This window comes from Camelus dromedarius, chromosome 15, assembly GCF_036321535.1.
Source record: "Camelus dromedarius isolate mCamDro1 chromosome 15, mCamDro1.pat, whole genome shotgun sequence".
Lineage (NCBI taxonomy): Eukaryota > Metazoa > Chordata > Mammalia > Artiodactyla > Camelidae > Camelus > Camelus dromedarius.
Window position 1 is genome coordinate 35704360 of NC_087450.1, and position 20303 is coordinate 35724662.

The following is a 20303-nucleotide window of genomic DNA, read 5'->3' on the forward strand; positions in this document are numbered from 1 at the left end:
ATTACAAGGCAGTAAAATGGAAATGAATACCTAAAATGCATAAGTTGGATGACAAAGAGGGTAGATGTTTGGCAGGTTTTTGAAGAGTAGATTTGACCTCACTTACCAAATTCGGTTCTGAAATTAAAAGCATATGTATCATCATTTCTTAACATCTTCTTGTGTTTTCTCTAATATTTAGTATTTTTTGGATATTGAGGAATGATCAGATACCCCGGTGTAGTCAGAGGAGGCTGGAGTCATGCTATACATATATATATTTATATATTTTATATATATATAATATATAAAGATTTATATAAAATATAAATAGGTCAGTTCCAGAAAACAGTTCTAGAAATTAGACAGGAACTGTCCACTGAATATATGTGGTTGAACTTTGTCACATTGTTGGTAGTTTTGTAAATATCTAACTAGTCTTAAAAAATGATTATTGCTTTAGTCATTTACAGCTGTTCATCCAACCTTAGTATTTTAGTCTTTGAGGACACAGCTCAGATAGAAAAGGTACTGTCATGCGCTGCAACGCCTAAGTAGTGAGAAATTGGGATGTGAGCCTTCTGGGCGATGTTCTTTAGCCAAGGAACAGGGAGGAGGTCATGAGACTCCCAAGGACCGGAAGCAATCATTTGATCTCACTTAGCGCTGGGGGCTGGGAAATTCAGATTATTAAAAGCAACTTCTGTCTTTATTCTCCTTCATATGAGAAGAGAAGACTGATGCTACTTGGTAGGCATAGGTCTAAATGAAACTTGAAACTTGATGGCTTAGATCAATAATTTTTTAAAAAAATGATTATAAACTAATTTCCTTCTAGAAGACCTAGAAAATTCCACCCAAACTAAATAATGTCCATGACGTTAAAACTCTTTGTCTATATAAACTTACTGTTTCAAAACCTTTCGTCATAAATGTTCTTGGCTAATGTTACTGAAAAAAATTTTTTTCAAGTACAAACGTGTTTGGGGGCTCTGAGTAAATTGTAATACATGAAGTGATTAAGCCCTTTATAATTAGAAGGTAACGTTAGATTTATTTGCAGAGTCATCAAGGCTTATGGGGAGTTGAGATCTGCCTAATATTTGCATTCGTCCTACCTACCTGCCCATCAGTCACTCACAACCAGAGGACAATAAGGCAAGAAGTACTACAGGATGGATTGCAGGAAGAATTTGTAATGAGATGCCTCAGTGTGTTAGTGGAGTTTGAAAATAGTGTAAATGGTGTATTTTGTCAAAGCTGAAACTCAACATTGGGAGGGAAGAAAACAACCAGAACATCATGCTTCCCCACCCCCACCTTGGGAGCCCTCGGCTTCTGTCTTTAGAAAGACAGACAAAACAAGAAGGGCCTGTGATCTAGGTGGAAAATCTGACTCACCTGAAAAAGAGTTTGATTCTAGGACATTGGGAGGGGTAAGAGAAAAGGCTTTTATTTTACTTTGTGATGCTCTTATACATGTATTATTTGAATGAAATTTTATGATAAAAATATTACATTTGGAAATACAGATATGCAGAGAGAAAGCCAAAAAAAAAAAAAAAAAAGAAAAGAAAAATGACCCAGATGCCTATTACTCAGAGATAAACCTCTGTTCCTATTTTGATGTGATTTACTGGTTGGTTTCAAAGGAGTGAGTTCCAGAGCACAGCTCAGACAATCCTATGGTGAAGGCATTTACTAAATCAATGTATTTTTCTCTTCTTATTATTGTGATCTGTGTTTTTCTCCTTCTTGTGGTGATGATAAACCCATTTGTATGAGTGCTATAGTTTGGCTAAAATAATTCTGTGGTGCTGGGCAGGGGAGCTGTGCATCGGGTGACCTCGCCAGTCTCGCAGACCCATCCCACACCCCTTCTGGAAGGACAGTCTCACAGCACAGACGCTGCTCGGTTGCCGTTCGTCTGGAAGTGCAGCTTGTTAACCTTGCTCTCCTCTTCTCGTCATTCCTTCTCTCCTCTTTCCTCTTCCCCTTGTTCGTCAATTTCTATTCTTCTCTGTTTCAGCAAAACAATATCAGTCAAGGTAATTGATGATGAGGAGTATGAGAAAAACAAGACCTTCTTCCTTGAGATTGGAGAGCCCCGCCTGGTGGAGATGAGTGAGAAGAAAGGTGGGGGAGCTGCTCCAGGGTTGAGCCCAACAGCTTCTGCTGGCCTGTGCCACCCCTGGATGCCTGCACTCTTCAGAATGTGACTTACAAAGCACACATCCCTCCACCTATGTAACAGGGCATAGCTCTCCGCTGGGGCCACAGTGGACCCGGCCCGGAGCTCCATCAGCCATCAGTTTTGGCCACTCTTCACATTACAGTCTGAGATATTAATCAGATATTAATCAAGTCTCCATTCCTGGGAAAGCTGGTGCAGATGCTTGCTACACCCAAATAAAGCCAACTTTCTTTTTTCTCTTCCCAATTTGGGGCACCTCCCGCCTGTTCCTTGAAGCAGGAAGAATTGGTGAAAGCGATGAATGAACAAAGAAAACTCAGCAGGGGCCAGCTGAGAGCACCCAGATGCCCTTTTACATACTTCCGGGGGCCCATGTGTGGCCAGTTCTCTCTCCATAACATCACAGTAACATTCTGCCTGGTGAACACCTAGCATGAGCGTGTGACTCCAACCATTTGTTTTGCCTTTGTCTTGTGTTCCCACAGGAAGATCATTACCATTAGAATATATGACCGTGAGGAATATGAGAAAGAGTGCAGTTTCTCCCTTGTGCTTGAGGAACCAAAATGGATAAGAAGAGGAATGAAAGGTGTGAGAGTATACAAAGACATACCAGCGAGAAATTGTACTCTTCTCTCTCCGTGTCTCCCTACTCTCACACTTAACTCTCTCCTCTTCCTCGGCTTCCAAGAACTATACTTCATCTCCTTCGAAGCTTTAGCAATTTCATTTCCCTTCCCTGATTCCCAAGTGCACCAGGCAATGCCCATTTTCTTCAGGAAATGCCAGCTTACCTTGATTGAAACCAGATTTCATAAACACTGGAAGAGATTTCTGTAATTCAGAAGTGATGATGTCAGAGAAGGCTTTATGTGTTTAGGTTGTCACTATTCAGGAATCATTCTAAAATTTGGTTCCAGCTGTTAGATATCTCCTAGAACGGTAGAGATAAAGCCTACGTAATACCTGTTAGTCATGGTGGATGAGTCTCATGAAACTAATAGGAAATTCAGAAGAACTCAATAATTAGGTTTCCTTAGAGAAGCCAGCTTTCAAAACAAAAATACTTAATAAGAACAAAGATTCTTAAAGAGTCGTGTTATCGATATCCTAATGTTCATTTTGGCATAGTTTTCAATTTTCATATTGTCAGATATGACATTTAAAAGGGACCGTATGTCTGAAACCACAACCACACCGATTTTCTTTAGTATGAAGGCTATGGTAGTTCAGTAAGAACTGAGCCCTTCCTTCAAGCCTATCCAACCTTATGCTTCAAAATCTTTTGATTCTTGTAGAATTGACAAATTTCTAACATACAGAGAAAAAAAAAAAAGAAACAGCAGTATCCTTATAATTAGATTTTTTGGTTGATTTGTATTTATATTTTTAGAAAATATTTAAAGAAGCCAGTTTGGTTTTTTTTTTTTTTCACTTTCTTTGATTTTGTATCTATTTTATATGGCTTATATATTTGAGAAAGAAGGACAGGAATTTTATACCAGCTTTAAAAATAGGTTTTTTTTAAATTCTGAATTATTGTGAGGGCTTCCTATAATTATCCTTGAACAGTGGCCTTTTTCAAAGCAATACCGTACATTTAGTTATGTATGTAAATGAGCACAGTACGTATTAATTGCTCTTGCAGTTGTTAATTGTATAAAACAATTGACGAGAGGCAGTGTACATGATGAGATAACCACTTTGCAAGAAATGTGTACACGTAAAGAAAAACACAAAGGACTAATTGCTATATGGGCCCAACATTTGGGGGAATTTAACTAATCCCACTTTTGGAAGAATTCACTGGCCTCAGAGTCCTTTGGAAAAAAGAACAAAAACAAAAACAAAGTATATGTGCCCAGCTTTCATCATGCTCCAAATGCTAGCAGGAGCCTTTAGAATGATGCAGAAAGAAGCACGGGGGACCCCCTTTAAGGCAGTCTTACTTAATATGCTCCATAGGCAGCAGGTGAAAGGGAAGGACACTTTAGAAAACTGTGCTGATTTCTTACAAAGACGGGTCAAAAATGCCTCATTAACATACAGGAAAAAGCACTTACTTCTAAATGTATTCCTCTAAAGAACTGCCTTTCCTCTCAAGGAAGAGCATCTTGGATACAGCTCTTTCAATTGTCATTTTAGTAAAATATACCTTCTCCTAAAAGCAAATATAAATTCCTTGAGAGCACTATCTGCTTCCTCACCTGCCAAGTGGATCCTTGTCACTATAAATAAGATTACTGACTTGTTTTAGGAAGTATCCGCTAATGCCACTACCATTAGAGAGAAAAGTGGGCCTGAAAAAGTAATTGTATCATTCCCATTGACAACTCTGGAAGTAATTTATTTGATACATTTACACAGGTAGCTTTCACCAAAAGAAAGTGCTACCCTTTAATGGGGGTTTAAAGCATGTAATCTGAAAAACAAACTGTATCTGTTGCACACCCCCCAACCCCGCTCTGCACCCCCAATGCCTCCCCTCCCTACCTTGTCAGTTTCCATGGAATTATATGTCTACAAGAAGCATTCTGGTTGTCCATTTATAAAGGGCAGAAGTCACACTGGGAATTCCTGGCACTCAAGTTTTGAGGATTTTTAAAGCATAAGCATTCTTTGATGGCCGAAGTATCATGCAAATAGAACCTCCAATAAGAGAGTTTCCCCTTGGGCGGCCAAAATGGAATTTCCTAAGATGTTTTCTCTGTTTTCCTTGAATGAAAAGTACAGTACCAGAGATCGTGAATGATTTGAGACTTCCATGTGATGAATTAACTAATAACTCCCAGGCACTATTTCAAGAGGAAGACTCACTTGAATAAAGTTTAGGATTAACTTCCTAAAATGTTTCTACTATATTTGGTAAGCTAGATACATAACGTTGTGTATAAACATGTAGTAGAAATGTTCTCTTAAATGTCAAGAAATACTATACGAAGTCAATTGTTTATGTATCCAACCCAATCACACACATCTGCAGAAATTAGTCCTGGGATTATTTGGAAATTTTCCCGCTGCCATGTTTACTTGGTGTGCACCAATTTTTTTAGCAGCAGCTCCCCACTAGTGTAATCAGATCTGCCTGGATTTCTTTCTGCTGATATTCCTCTTACTTTCATTATTCATCTGGTCTCTTATTCTGTGTTTGTCTTTGTCTGTTTCCTTCACAGCCCTGTTATTGAATGAGCTTGGTAAGCATTTCATTTCTTGCATTTCCTTGCCATTTTTCTAGTTTATTTTCCATTTCTGTCAGGTGATACAGTAGCTTTCTGACTTTTATTTCTATTGATTTATTAGCAAGCTTGTTTAGCACCATTGGCCTCATAATTTTGTTAAGGTCAGAGAGTTCATATTCCACGATTAGTTTAGTATAAGCTTTTTAAAAATCAGTGATTTCTTAGATGTGTACAATAACTAAATTTGTGCACTAAACTTCATAATCTTAAAAAAATGATTAGTGTTTAAATCATACGTGGATGTTTTCACATTTTTCTTAATTGTAAATATAATTTGGCAAGTTTTTGTACCTTGGGTGGGTTGTCAGGCAATCTGATGTCAGTGGTATTTACTTAGAGTATAAATTAAATAAATTGTAACATTTATTTTTTTTTCTTTTCTAGGTGGCTTCACAATAACAGGTATGAACTTTTAAAGTCTAATGTATCAAATTTTATTTCTTACTGTCTATTCTCACCATGTTTTGTTTATCTTTTTATAAATTTATTTCTCATTTTTATTTGCTTTTAATGAAGGAAAATACTTGTATGGTAAGACAATTGTTTTTTTAGTGTTCCTCATCTTCCCCCAAATACCCTTCAATATCAAACAAAAACCACATCCTGTGTAACTTGTATTAACATTTAGCTGTAGCACATGGGGTGCTCTTGCTGATTCTACACATTTAACATTTTACACATTAACAGTGTGTGTGTTGTGTTTATTTATGGGCAAATTTGTATGGAGAACCTGTAATTATTCACATTTTGATACTGATCAGTTTACAAATGTTCACATAGCACTGAAGATGGGCAGTGTACCTTGCTCAATGTTCCTGAGAGCACCAGAATAAATGGAACCATTGCTGAGCTCAAGGAAACACAGCAGTTGACAGCCAAGCCTGCTCCAAGGCCCAGGCTCAGAATCCTAATTGTATATAATGCCCTGATGGGAGCGGACAAAGCGTGCCTTGCCCTCATCCCACCACACCAATCTGAGAAGTGTTAGCATTCGTAACACGGTCATGAATAACATGTCTGCCATGTGAAGTGCATTACAAAGTACTCTGTAAAAACTCAAAATGCCAGTCAAGAAGTTTTAAAGTCTTAAATTCAGAACGGTACCCAGCTACCATTGTTTGCTTTTTTAGCACAACTCTAAAGTTATTTCCTTGTGTGCAGAAGGAAGACATTTCCTTACAGCAACGTCTCCTTGACCCTATTTTCTTACCCTTTCAGAATCCTCTATGTAGATTTAGAGAGGGAGATAAACATCAAAGGGCAGGTCTGATTTGTCTGAAGCTGCAGGTTGAGGATGTCTCTGAAAGGCCATCCTAATGGCCATAGCATTTTCCAATATAATTATACAGATATCCATATTCTAATTATTTTGCCTGAAATCAGATGGTGGAACAAGAATATTTAGAAAAGAAATATTTTAAAAAACTCGAATTTTGAAAATGTTACGGTGGGAGATGGGGTTGACTTAAACAACCTTTAATGTAAGCTCATGATCAAGTATTTCCAACATGATTCTGCCCCAAGTGGAACTTTCTGAATATGTGCAATTTCACGTGGGCCATCACGCTCCACTGCTTCTCTTTGGACACTGCATTTAATGGCAAAATGATTCATAGGCTCTTGGAGACATGGAAATTGAAGGATAAAAACGTTACAGAGGGCAAGTCCTCATAGAGGATTTCTTAACCCTGATTCACTGACGCTCTCCCAGGTCAAGTCTCTCCAGTTCTGCACCGCCGAAGAAGCTATTTTTGAATCCTAGTGCAGGAATTTACATTTATTTTTAAAACTTATCTCCTTTTTTTTTTTTTCCATCCCATCATTTTAATTTATTGGCGTCTCTTTGGAAATATTGTGATTCTATCACCCAATAAGTTAATTAACCTTGTGAGCTTTGAGGAAGGTAGGAATTTGGCAAGCCAGCCTTCATGGCTTCCTTGAAGTAATTTTTAAAAAATTTTTAAAAGGAAAAAAAGGGAATCATTGTAGGAATAGGACAATGTCTACAGATCCTTCAGCCTTGTGGAGCCTGATAATGAGACCTTAACTAAGAGTCTTTGGCTGCAGAATGCCTTGTTAAAATGCATGGCTGTGTTTGGATATCTTTCTTTCTTATCATTGAATATGTCAGGATTCCTTTTTTAGGGCCTTCTTTCCATATCACTTGAAGCATCTTCCCATTCAGTAGCTAGGCAGTGGGATCCTAGTCTTTTCTCAGAGATTGTTCATGTCAAGTTCTAGAACACCTGTCCAGTAATGTCCAGCCTTTCCTGTCTTGGACGCATGATGCATCCAAGAGGACAGCCTCCCTTCTTCCAAAGGTTTTCTATCATTTCATGTACTTCATTAAGTTCTTTCTTATGACTCGAACTTTAGTCTCCAATAGCAACTATCTTGTTACCACTCTTCCCAAAGTTTGAAATTGATGCAGTTAAAATGAGAGAATGTTGCAGAACTCTCTAGGAACCTCTCCACTGGCTTCTCTACTTCTGAACTAGGCCAGAATGCCTGGGATCCGCCCTCTATAGATGCCTCTGGGGAGTGTCCGAAAATTTAGGTCTACACTGTGAAAAGCAGCTGTAAGCTCTAAAGAACTTTTCTTTGAAGTCAGTTTGAGGCTTTGAAGTCCAGGCTTTGAAATACAGGGGCCGTAGAGAAGAGTTAATCAAGCTCTTGGACTTTGTCTGCAGCTTGTACGTGGTCTTGTGCAGCTGAGTGTGAAAATCTAAATTTGAAGCAGGATATATGGAAACTGAAAAAGTCATTTGGTCCACAACCCAATACCTATATTTCAGAGATCTCATTAGTGACCGACATTAAATGCTGAAGGTGCTTTTGGAATTTGCCAATCTTAACCTGTTGCTCCTAGACTTTATCTCAGTGAAAGGCCCCTGTTGGGACCTGTGATGTAATTCCCCCTTGACCCTCCAGGCACATAACATGATAACCCCTATACATTATAGCTTCTTAGAGTTTGTAAAGCATTTCTTATTCCTTATATCATTTAATCCTCAACCTTATGGAATAAGATTTTAGTGTTCTCACTTACAAGAGAGAAAAGGTTCAAAGAGAAAAATCACTCTACTCCAAATCACCCATCCAGCACTCAGAGCCTGGCCCTCTGACTTTAAGTCCAAGGCCACATAATGACTGTTTGATCCCAGCACTTTTAGTTCCCCCAACTCCTTCATTCCTACCTGCACGTTAATCCTTTTCAATCCAAAGTCCCATTATGTCTCTTAAATGCCAACAGTATGAATTCTAGTCAAATGAAAAATGAGGGGGACCCCAAAGTGGGAGAAACAGATTACCTGAATTTGGATACTTTTAATAAAGTTAAGTATTCTGGTTCAATTTGGAGAGAAAGAGGTACATTTGATTCCCAAAACAGACTGCTCAAGAGTTCCCTGATTAATTAAAAGTATGTAACAATCAATATGCCTCTTTAAAAGTCACTCTTCCAATCATATTGTACTCATTGCTCAATAGACTCCATAAGGCACTTGGCTTTTTCAGGAAGCTGAGCTCTGAAAATTCTGACAGTTAGAAACACTTTAGTAACTCCAGTACATAGGTCAGAGGAGCAAATCCCCTTCAAGTTCAGTTTCAGTTTACAACTGAGAAAACTGAATCCAAGAGAACAGAAATGCTGTGTCCAAGTTTAGATGGCAGACATTTGGCAGAGTTGGCACCAAGTCCCAATCTCATGATTGGTCCATTCTGGGAGCTCTCGGTAACAAGCAACAGTAAGCAGATCTGGCAGTCAGTTGAAGCAGGAGTTTAATGAAAATCCTAGGCCTAGGTAATCCATCCAAGGTGCAACAATGGTGTATCCTTGCAAAGCCTGCCAGTGCATGCAATGTTCTCTCATTCAGGCTGCCCAGGAAATAAATAAGCATGTTCCCAGACATTGTGTTACTTGACCCTGAAACAAACCTGTGATATGGACAGAGCAGGTACTATTATCTCTGTTCTACACGTGGGAAACCTGGGGAAATGGCCTGCTCAAGGCTATGTTGTTGGCACCAATAGGCTTCCAAAGTGGAGCACAGGGTTAGAGCTAAAGGAACAGATCTAATATGGAATCAGATTTGCTCATCCCTATTACAGTCACACCAAGCGCTTTCCGTCTCAGATGCCTCTGGAAGTAGTAACTTGAAGCACAGATACTCCATTCCGATACCTGCAGGAATCTGGCTGCACTGCCTGCTGTGGGGTGTGAGGTTCCTTCACACCATCTGCTTTGGCTCGTAGGACACTTGCCCCATTTCCTGGCTCACTTCCGAGACCTACATAACAGTGATCTATGACCACTCAGTCCCTGAACTAACATTGCTCATGCCATGTGCATCTGGGTGTGACTTTTAGCTTACTAATTCCACAAGCTCTGCTTGCAAACCAGTGCGATTCATTCTGCTGATTTTCTGCCTGTCCTTTTGCTAGGCCAGCCTGTCTTCCGGAAGGTTCATGCTAGAGAACGTCCGATTCCCTCCTCTATAATCACCATTGCAGGTACTCGTCTCCTCACGGCCCTTGGAAACCACAGTTTAAGGAACTTAAGGTTAACTGCCTTTGAGCGTTCTTTCTTCTTTAGGTCTTTAGGCATTAAAGTGGCATAATTCAGCCCCTGTTCCCTCTTGAACTTTGCTACATGATGCAGTGGCTTCTCTGTAGCTGGGGAATGGTGGATTGGCAATAAAGCACAACCACGCCAGCCCAGGACAGGAGGCACGGTGGAGGGAGTGGCACGGACCTGCAGAGGAGGCTGAGCCCAATGGTCTCTCAGGTTTCAGTGTGTTCTGGATTTCTTGCAAATCTTGCTTCTCAAGCACGAGTTTTTCCAAATATAATGAAGTTTCTTTAAAAGCAAGCTGTCTTCCTCCCAAGAACCTGCCTTTCCTGCCTCCAGGCAGCATGTTGTTAGCCAGATACACACAGATGATGGTACATCTGCGGGGTTTCTCCAGAGCGGAGCATTGACAGGGGACTAAAGGGTTACAGAACTACCCCAGATGGATTGGCAGAATAGACCCGGTGTGAGCTCCTTGCACCACATCACTGAATCTCTGAATAAGGACAGGAAGACCCAATCCTCAGTCCTCGCCATCACCCCATCACTGGCCACGGTGACAGAAGCACTTCTGCCTGCCCCAGTGAGACCTTCCTCGTTCTCACATCCCACAGCCCCATTCAAATACCATACAGCCCTAACTGCAGAGTTGCTCCAGAATATTCCTCGTGGAAATAAAAGTACCAGTCTCTTTAGATTCTCATCAGAGAGGCCTCTCTGTTGAAAACTCTCAAGCAATCTGTGCTCTCAGACTTGTCAGCCCAGATCTGAGTGAAGGATTAAAATAACCTTCAGAAAATTGTTCCACCACTGGCCTTGGACCCCTTTCCAAGTTCTGTGTTGTTTGTTGGGATGAAAAATTGCAAATGCATTCACGAATATCCACAGGAGCTCCTCGGGTGCAGACCTCCACGTGGCTGGTTCTGTTTTCTAATAGGGATTCCCGCTCTCAGCCCTCCCCTTCTTACAGCGATGCTGCTTCAAAATGCAGCCTGAGCCAGAAAGCATCAACAGCAGCTTTGTCAGAATTCTGCTCTTCTCCAATCCCAGGTACCTATTAGCTTTTGTGGTATGTCATCTGCAGAATCAGTTACTCAGGAGAAGGGAGGTCCCCTACCGAAGGTTTCGTCACAAGACTGTGTTCCGTCCTGTTGATACTGATTTTAGCAGTGGCTATTAATTATGTGTTTGATCTTTAAGTTGTGTTGATTGGTTAAGACCACGATGTTATGTAACTTATTATCAACTTCTCAATAAAATGTGGTAAATTTAAAAATATATACATGTATAGGTACCTATACAGATAGAGAATTAAACAGAGAATGTCCTCTATCTGAGAAGCAAAACTAAAAACACAGCATGTTATCACCCTGAAGAAATAAGGAAATGAACCTGACTTGACTATAATAAAATGAACTGCATCTGATCTAGCACTCAAAGTGAAAAAATAGTAATAGATGATCAAAAAATATACCGTTAAACTATTTCCCTATTCAATAAAAAAAAATATCTAAAGAAAAGGCACTTTAAAAAAAATACTCATCTCTCTTCTTTGCCACTTTCAAAAATCTGTATTATAAATGCTAATTTATCAGTACCGTTATAGAGTACTATAGATAAAAGGATTTATTTAGCTGTCTTCTCTTAGTTACACCTAAGGGCAATTATCCCTTAAATGTTCACGACATTTCTAAGTGAAAATAGCCCTGACCCTACCATGCCTTTGTGCTTTGACTGCTCTCTGCCTGTAATGCCCCTCCTTACTCAAGTACCTCCTAGCCATCCTTGCTACCAGCTTCTCCTGGCAAACTGCTACACATGCTTCAGGGCCAGTTTCAAGTATCTCTTCTTTCCAGAAGCCTTCCCTGACTCCCCGAAGCAGAGCGAGCTGCTCCCTGACCCTGAGCCCTCAGCTCTTCCCTTGCTGAACTAGAAGTTGCCCCATCTGTCTGCCTCCCTTCCTGCTAGACCATGAGTTCCTGGAAAAAGGGGCTGAGGTGGGTCGGTGGTGCTCAGTGTGCTGACATGTAGGAGGGCAGCGACGTGTGTTCAGGGAACCAGTGGTCTTTACAGGCATAGAGCAAATAAGAGGCTTTTCTAACCGTGAGTTGGAGAGTCACACACAAATATCTAATGAGCATCTACTACATCGCATACATTGTAATAGGCTCTGGGGAACGTGAGGATGGTCAGAGAGCAATGAGACGTATTTTTCTGTCTTGGTACGTGTACATGCTGGATGTTCGTACGTAAAGGTAATTTACATATAAAAAAGAATATGTTAAAAGTGTCTATGTTCAATTGTTCAATGTGTACACACAACGAATACTAAGGAATTAATTTAAGGTCAGAGTGGTCATTCCTAAACACGTCATTTGGGGGCTATTTCATGCAAGAAGAGGTGGGGTTTTGAAAGATAAGTAGGATTTAGCTTGGTGAACATGGGGAAGGTTTCCAGATGGATAGACAATGGGATGAAGTGTGGAATTAAGTCCAAGTCGAGTTTGGAGCAAGAGTGTAGAGAGTGATAGAAACAGATACCCTGCTTTTCTAGTATGAGAAACTGTTAAGACAGTAATTCCTAAGTCTTGGTCATTCTCATACCTCCTTTACAGTATTTGCACTGGCTGCATACCAGCTAGACGATTATTTACCTAATGTATTTGTTTTGGAAATCGCCTCATGTTTTTACTTCACTAGATTTGTTTTTAAAAGAAAACTTTGTCACTAACACAAATGGAAAACTAGTATTACTTGTTATAAATAGAAGCTAAGATTAAAAATTTGGGAAATGGAAAAAAATGTATTAACTTCTTGATACAGTTAAATGCTCTATGCCTGAGAACTGACTTCTCTGACCTAAATGGTAGAAACCGTAGTATCAGGAACCAGGTCCAGACATAACAGCACCAAACTCAGCACTTCTTCTTGGTCAGAAAGACAAGTGGATGATTAAAAAGGGAATAACCTTTTCACTCCCCGAGTGCTTTGATTTCATTTACTACCGTGTCCACTTATTTAATACCATGTTCCAGATCATTTCATTTTGTCAAATGCAGCTTTAAATAATGCCACTACATCACTTTTCTTTTGTAATTTCTTCCCCCAAGTGGCTTTGTAATGCAAAAAAAAATCCAAGTGGTAATAGTTCTTCTTCTGGAAAAATAATTCTTATTTGATGTAAGTCTCCCAGACATCCATGTTCAGCCACGGTTTTGAACGAAGACGCTCATATAACCTATGAAAACTCTAATAACACCGCCCTGGGGTCAAGGATCAGAAAGCAGTGGGAATCAAATACAATTGACGTGAGCACTAGATAAATGGAACATCACGTTATCTGAGCCCAGCCCCTTGACAGCACACACATACAATTTCAAGGACAAATCTTGGGGACACCAATCAGAAACTTTTGCCTCCCTTCGGGTCATAACTTCCCAAGCTTACTATAAAAAAATTACAACTATGACAGTTAAAACGCACCTAGTGGTACCTCTCTTTTGCGTCTGCTAACATTTAGCAGTTTTTGGCCAGTCCAAAAATCACTTATGTTTTGGTCTTCATCTTATTTTTGGGGGGCCCTGTAATTACTGGGGATAGGAAAGCAGATTCTGAAATATCCTTTTAGGAAGACTCTTGAATACATACTAAAGAATTCATTGATATGCTACATCCTGCTTTTCCTTCAGTTGGGTTTGACACTCAGTATAGAAAACGCTGGCCGTGCTTCTAGCCCATGTGCTCAGTGTCCTAGCCGTCAACAGCCGGCCTGGGAACCAGTTCTCTGCAACATTTGCTAGAGTGTCAGCCACTCCCGCAGGGTCCCTCTGCAGAAGGAAGCCATGTGTCTTTGGAGGGGATGGGAGGTGTGGGCTTTTGCAGCAGTTGATGCCCAAATGCAGAAGGCAAGACGTCTAGGCTAGAAGTCCCTCCCTTTCTGACCTCTCCTCAGTCAGCAGACTCCTAATGCAGGCAGTTTGCCTTGAAGTTTCTAGAAGCCAGGGCGTTGGGGCTCCAGTCTTTCTGTACCACCAATGCTACTTCCTTGGAGATGAGGCTCATCCCATTTGACTCTTCAAGGAAGTGGCCTGTCTTGGTCCAGCATCCTGGGCCCGGAGAACAGGGGGCTGAGTGATCACAGGAACAGTGTTTGTCCTTCACATGTTCATGGCCTTCTCAGAGTGGGATTTATCCTAATGACCTTCATACAGAGAGAAACCAACTGTGAGCTTCCCCTCATTAATGGACTCTCAAGTCCATTAACATCTTCTCAGCACCCATAGCCCCTCCTGGAGTGTAAGCTACATGATGGTTCTAGAAATAATCATGCTTACGTGGTGAGTAGCATTAACCCCCCTAAGGCTCCACCCTTGCACTCCCCATTTACTTTAAGATTAACATGGGGAAGGTCCTCCCATCCCATCTCAGCTCTGCACCAGAGAGAGGCAGCCCTGGAGTGCAGGCACCTTACTGAAATGTGGAAGGGATGTTTCACTTCTTAGCTTGCAAAAAGGGCTCTTGGCAAGTGAGCAGCTAAGATCAGAATTTCCCATCCACCATCTCTTTAGTCCTGGGGCATTTTCTGCTGCTTCTAGAAAGTGGAGAGCAGGAGGCCAGCCTCCTCCATCCTTTGAATCACTCTAGCACTTTTCATTGCCTTTCCTTTTGGTCACGTGCTAAAGGGATGTGGCTGACTCACAGCCAGGTGAGCCAGCGTCACGGGGGACAGCTGGGTGATTCCCTCAACATAGACAACGAGCAGGCAGAGTCTTTCTCAGTGATGTGACCTGTAAGTTGCTTTTCCCCATCTGTTCTTTGGCTTATGCTTAAGTTGGGGGACATTATGGTCACCTGCTGTCACAGTGATGTGCTGCCCACCAGGACAGATGTCTGTCCAGTTCTCTCCTCCAGCCTGACGACACCACCCAGGGGATTTCTCATAGGTCATCAGGGCTTCCTTCCTTCTTGGTTTCCTTGTAGCAGGATCCAGGGGTTTCCAGATAAAATTGAGTGCCTTCTCACTTTCTTGCCCTGCCCTTTCACAGAGGAATGTGACGACAAGCAGCCACTGACCAGCAAAGAGGAAGAGGAGAGACGCATCGCAGAGATGGGGCGCCCCATTCTGGGAGAGCACACCAGGCTGGAGGTGATCATTGAAGAATCCTATGAGTTCAAGGTACGCTCACCAAGGCTGCCCGGTATGGGTCCAGGCCCACCTTGGGACCAAGACGGTTCATATTGTTGGTCTTCACGATATGATCCATCCGGAATGAGAGGCAGATGTAATTTCAGGAACTGGCTGATGGTTTAAGAGGCCTTCAGAGCAGAAATGGAGTCAGAGAGTTGATAGGGAATTAAGAGGTCCTGCAACAAAACAGCATCAGAACCAGGGTCTGGTGGGTGCCACCCATCACCCTACAGGGTCACAGATGCCCGACAGTGAGGGCTTTGTCTGGGCAGGTAGCAAGGAAGAGGCAAAGGTGGATTCCAAGAGACTGTTATGCGTGGAGGAAACCAACACACTTTATTTGGAAAAGCTATTCAACCTATTAGAAGCCAAGCATTTTCACTGCTGAAAATTAGGCTTTTGTTTTGGGGTGGGGATGGTAGGGCACTCCCTGTAGAACACTGCACTAATAACTTCTCATTTATACATAGTCACCTTCTTAAGATCCTAGGACACTTTTAGCCCAGTCATCATACTAAATGTATAGGGTCCGTAACCAGAGAGTCTGTAGTTGAGCTGATAAAACTGGATTCCCAGTTCTCTAGATGATCAAAGTCATTTTTCAGAAATTAAGTACATGTGTCTTAGGGTGAGCTTAGGACTTGGAGGTGGAACTTTCTGTCCATTCTTAGCTGCTCCCTCGGCCCCTGTTCCCAACTCCCATCCTATCTCACTTGCATGATCCTAACACTCGGAAATGCCCCCGAGAGCCACACCTCAGTTCTCTGTGGGGCGTGAAAAAGAGCATCCTCTCTAGGGGCTTCCAGAACTACAAACCAGAGCTCAGCAGTATTTCCCCCACTTATTTTTTAAGAGCAGATTCTGTTCCTATTTTGAAACCCAGAATGAAGATGTCCACAAGGGAGACTCAGGCCCCTGACTTAGATGTGTCAGGATTGCATCCAGATTTTTCATAGTAGTGGCTTCTTTTCCTTTAGCTGAGCCCATTCGTTATTCTTTCAATTTAGCTAACAAATGAAGGTGCCTGATAGGAGACAGATGGAAAGAAACATGTCTTTGCAATTAAAGTGGCATTTAAAAGATAAAAATGCAATTGAACTTTCCCCTTCAGGCCACCACTAATGCATCTGTTAACTCTTTTCACTCATGCCCATGGAAAGAAAGAGCAGGATGAACACTGGGATCAGTGCTGTCTAAGCAGACCCACCTTGACCATCAGAGCACACCCGTTGTTTGATCTGGAACCTGGATCGCTGCACACATGTGACTGGCAGGTGCACAAGTTCCCTGTGATTCCTGAGGTGCAAACATATCAGGCTGTTTCTATGGACCAGTCTGTTCAGATATATCCAACCTCATTCTTCCTCATATACCCTCTTTTCACCTCGAATCAGAGGGTCCAGTGCCACCTGCGGCAGCAGAGCTTCTACGGCTCAGCATTTCTGTAAATGCTGACCCCACCCCCATCCCAGGACTCTCATGGGAAATTATCATGTGCTCTCTCCCTTATGGAACAACCCCAAACTTCCCCCTTCCATGCACCCATAACCAGGAAGGGCAATCACAGTGACTTCCTGTAGGAAGCGTTGGGCTGGGGATGGTAGGGTACAGCTGTCTAGGCAGCACAGCTTTCTTGGGTCCAGAGCTCTCTCTGGTAAACACTCCAATGATCTGAGCCTTTGAAAGTCACCCAAGTCTGTCCACGTAAGTCCAGCTGTTTGGGGAACTTATCTTCCTAGAGTGACTTTCGTAGATTCCTTGCATCTCCTCAAAGTTCATCAGGACAGTTACTGCTAACACTAAAGGGCACCTTGGGGGTCTATTTCTGAAGTGCCCTCAAGCATCAATTTTGATTCTATATTATTATTTTAAGAGATTTTTTTCTAGACCATAGCTATTTTAAATAACTTATTCAGTGCTCTCAGAACTGCATGAAAGTCCCAAATCAGGGTGACACCTCACAATAGCCCGACGTGCTTTGCCCAGCGGGTTGTTGTTTACTACACTGTGACTGAGGGCTTGGCTTTTCTAACGCCCATTGCCGAGGGTGAGGTTATGAGAATTGCTTACAGTCTAGTGCAGTGAAGAGCTGGTGACTGGCATTTTGAAAACCTCTTATCAGTATAGATGGCAATGTTCAAGTGTCTAAATTTCAAATTTAGGTCAAGAGAGGACACACATGCAAATTAAGTCCTAGGAAGAACCCAGGCTATCTCATAGTCCCCCAGGGTTAACATAAACTGTTACCAAGTCCAAACTCATTCTGCTGACCTAGCGGCAGGCCAGTAAGTCAGGAGACGAGGTGTTGGGGCAAAGAATAATGACTTTATTTGGCAAGTCGGCAGACTGAGAAGATGGGGGACTAATGTCATTGAGAACCATCTTACCAACCACTTTACTCAAGTCAGAATTCAGACTCCTTTTATACTAAAAAAGGAGGGGGGGTGTGGTCAGTTGTTGCAAACTTCTTGGCGTTGAAATCCTTTGTTCTTGCACAAAGGTCAGGTCATGATGTCCCTGTTAACCTCCAACAAGATAAATGTTACTCTCCATTCTGCAACTTTTTTATCTCTATATAAATGGAAAAGTGTTATGCCCTTAAAGGTCAGAGTCTTGAGAATGGGCCATCCTGTCTATTTCAGGCTGTGGGCAAATTCTTTTACGAAAGGTGCAGACCCATCGTGACTCAGCACAGGAAACAGTAGAGGGTTAGAGCTAAAAGAACAGATCCAATATGGAGTCAGATATGTTCCTCCCTATTATGAAACTAAAGTTTACAATCTACCTTAGATTTTACATACATATAAATTTTAAGTTTAGTTTATCTTAAAAAAATCTCTTGTGAGGGATTTTGAGGTCAGTCTGTGCTTCACTGTTAGAGCAGTTTCTCTCTTCAACTGTTTGTCTCCCAGGGAAAGGGGTTCTCTGCCTTGGCTTCAGAATAAAGAGGGCTTCTTTGGAGAGACCTGCCCCAAGATTCCATTACCTTTAGGAAAAGTCAAGGTCATTTCTTGTTACATTCTACTCAGAACTTTGAATTGGCATCAGCCAAGACACTCAGAATACTTGATGAGATGTGGCTGACTTCAGAGAAAAGACAGATGTTTGTCATGTGTTTCTCGTTGGCAGCCAAGAGCAGTGACGGTCCCAACTATTATCAGGGGCACTAGCAGTTCTAGACGCAGTTAGAGGCTGAGAGGTCACCACTGTAAGGACAAATAATCGAGCAAAGAATGACGACAATACAGAGTGGGCCAGTTGAATATGGGCCTTTTCATGTTTCTTATCTTCTCAGTGTTTCAAGTCAGTTCCAATGACTGTTGAACTAACACACTTGACTTTCTGATGTAGCTTTGACCTTCTGTCCAGGCCCCTCAGATCACATTTCCTGGTTAGCCAATAATGTGCTCTCTCTCTCTCTCAAAGCAAAGTCAGTTCAGGTACACTGCATTAAACATGTACCAATTTTGACCTCGGGAAAATAATACGTGTTTTCTGCCTCTTTGCACTGAGTGGGAACTCGAGGATGCCCTGACAGTAAGTGTGGATGTGCGCTAGACTAGCCAACGTGGTAGTTTCTCCGGGAGGAACAGCCTCAAGTCCCAGACGTGACCCTTCTCCCTGTAGCTGCTTTGATTTGTGGTAGCGCTTTGGGTGCATCTGCTCTGTTTTCTTGTGAATGCTTGGCTGCTCCTGCTGTTCCGTTAACTGACATTTATTTAAAAAGCTAGACAGTACTAATTGTACAGAACCAAGTGCTTAAAAAAGGTCTAAAGAAGAGGGGAGGGAAATAGTTCATTGGTAGAGCACATGCTTAGCGTGCATGAGGTCATGGGTTCAATCTCCGGTACCTCCATCAAAAAAAAAAAAAGGCCTAAAAGAAAATAACAGTAAGAGGCTTAGTGCAGGGGAAATTCAGCACACGGTAGTGACAGTGTGCCCTTAACCATACAAACTGATCTTTTCTTGTCTTTTCTTGTTTGCAACAGGAGTAAGGCAAGATGAATTCTCTAACGGCCACCAGGCTGACAAAATCAGTAGCCAAAGAAAGATCTATGTATTGATGATCATGTAGCAGCTATCTTGAGGCTCTGCTGTCTGGCCGCATTTCATTGATCAACAAAAGTATAATAACAGGACTTAGTTTCATAATCTATCTGCCGCTTCCCGGTTATTCACAGATACGTAAAGCTGAGCAGGGCATAGATTAATTCAGTTGCAGAGGGCACACTATAGACAAAGCCAGGAGAGAAACAAGCTCATGAAGCATTCGAGGGAACGCCATGGGCTTTTGCAACACCCGCTACTCTAAGTGCTGAGGCCAGTCTTCCTTGGCCCCTAGGCAGTGGAGGAGGCTTGTATTTGTTACGAAGAAGTTTCCATTTCAGAATGTTTCCAAGTAAGGACTCTGGCTTGTTTGCATAATCCTAACAGTGTTTGATGTCAATACTGTTGTCTGAGCCTAACATCTGCTACCCTTTATATAGCTCTGGGGTTTCAAAATCCACAAGGGCTGAGCTTTCCTGAGGCCTTAACCCACCCGGCAGTTATGATCTGATTCTTTTCAACTTTTCTAGAGTACTGTGGACAAACTTATTAAGAAGACAAACCTAGCCCTTGTGGTTGGGACAAACAGCTGGAGAGAGCAGTTTATCGAAGCTATCACCGTCAGTGCTGGTGAGTGCCTTTCTCTGCATATTGTAAGTTATAATGTTCCAAGCTGACTTTTTCTACTGTAACCACTTGGTCTATGTCAAAGCCCCACAGACTCTCCGTAATAAAATTACAAGAGAAATAAATGTATTTGTAGCATATATGCACATTTTGGCGACGAATGTAGACTTTCTAGACGAAGCAAATGTCTTCAAAAAGGACATTCTTCTTCATCTGCATTGTGTATTTCTCTCCGGAAGTAGACAAGAAAAATTTGAAGCCTTCTGTGTCTTAACTCATGGATAGCCAGTCACGGGGCTTTGTCTGGAAAACTCCCTGAAAGCAGGAGACGTGGCCAAGTGCAGGTCACAAAGGAGGCAGCGAGATCGTAGGGGAGACAGGATGCCATTAAGACCCTTCACCACTGCCATCTGCACCGTTTTACACCCTCTTCAACAACGTCTAACAAAAAAGTGTTTG

General features: G+C 41.8%; 1 protein-coding gene across 14 annotated transcripts in view; it reads left to right on the forward strand.

Moving 5' to 3' along the window:
* The window catches only part of SLC8A1 (solute carrier family 8 member A1), a 394428-nt gene that overhangs the window by 306518 nt on the left and 67607 nt on the right, over window positions 1–20303 (forward strand). For 8 of the 14 annotated variants that reach the window (XM_064494549.1, XM_064494554.1, XM_064494551.1 and 5 more), the window contains 5 exons: window positions 2009–2115; window positions 5347–5367; window positions 5797–5814; window positions 15028–15158; window positions 19748–19847. In XM_064494549.1, the coding sequence (XP_064350619.1) occupies window positions 2009–2115; window positions 5347–5367; window positions 5797–5814; window positions 15028–15158; window positions 19748–19847 (377 nt within the window). Of the gene's footprint in view, window positions 1–2008; window positions 2116–2658; window positions 2763–5346; window positions 5368–5796; window positions 5815–5928; window positions 5944–9855; window positions 9925–15027; window positions 15159–19747; window positions 19848–20303 lie in introns of all 14 variants that reach the window. The other 6 variants (XM_031466901.2, XM_064494546.1, XM_064494547.1 and 3 more) reach the window with 6 other exon arrangements.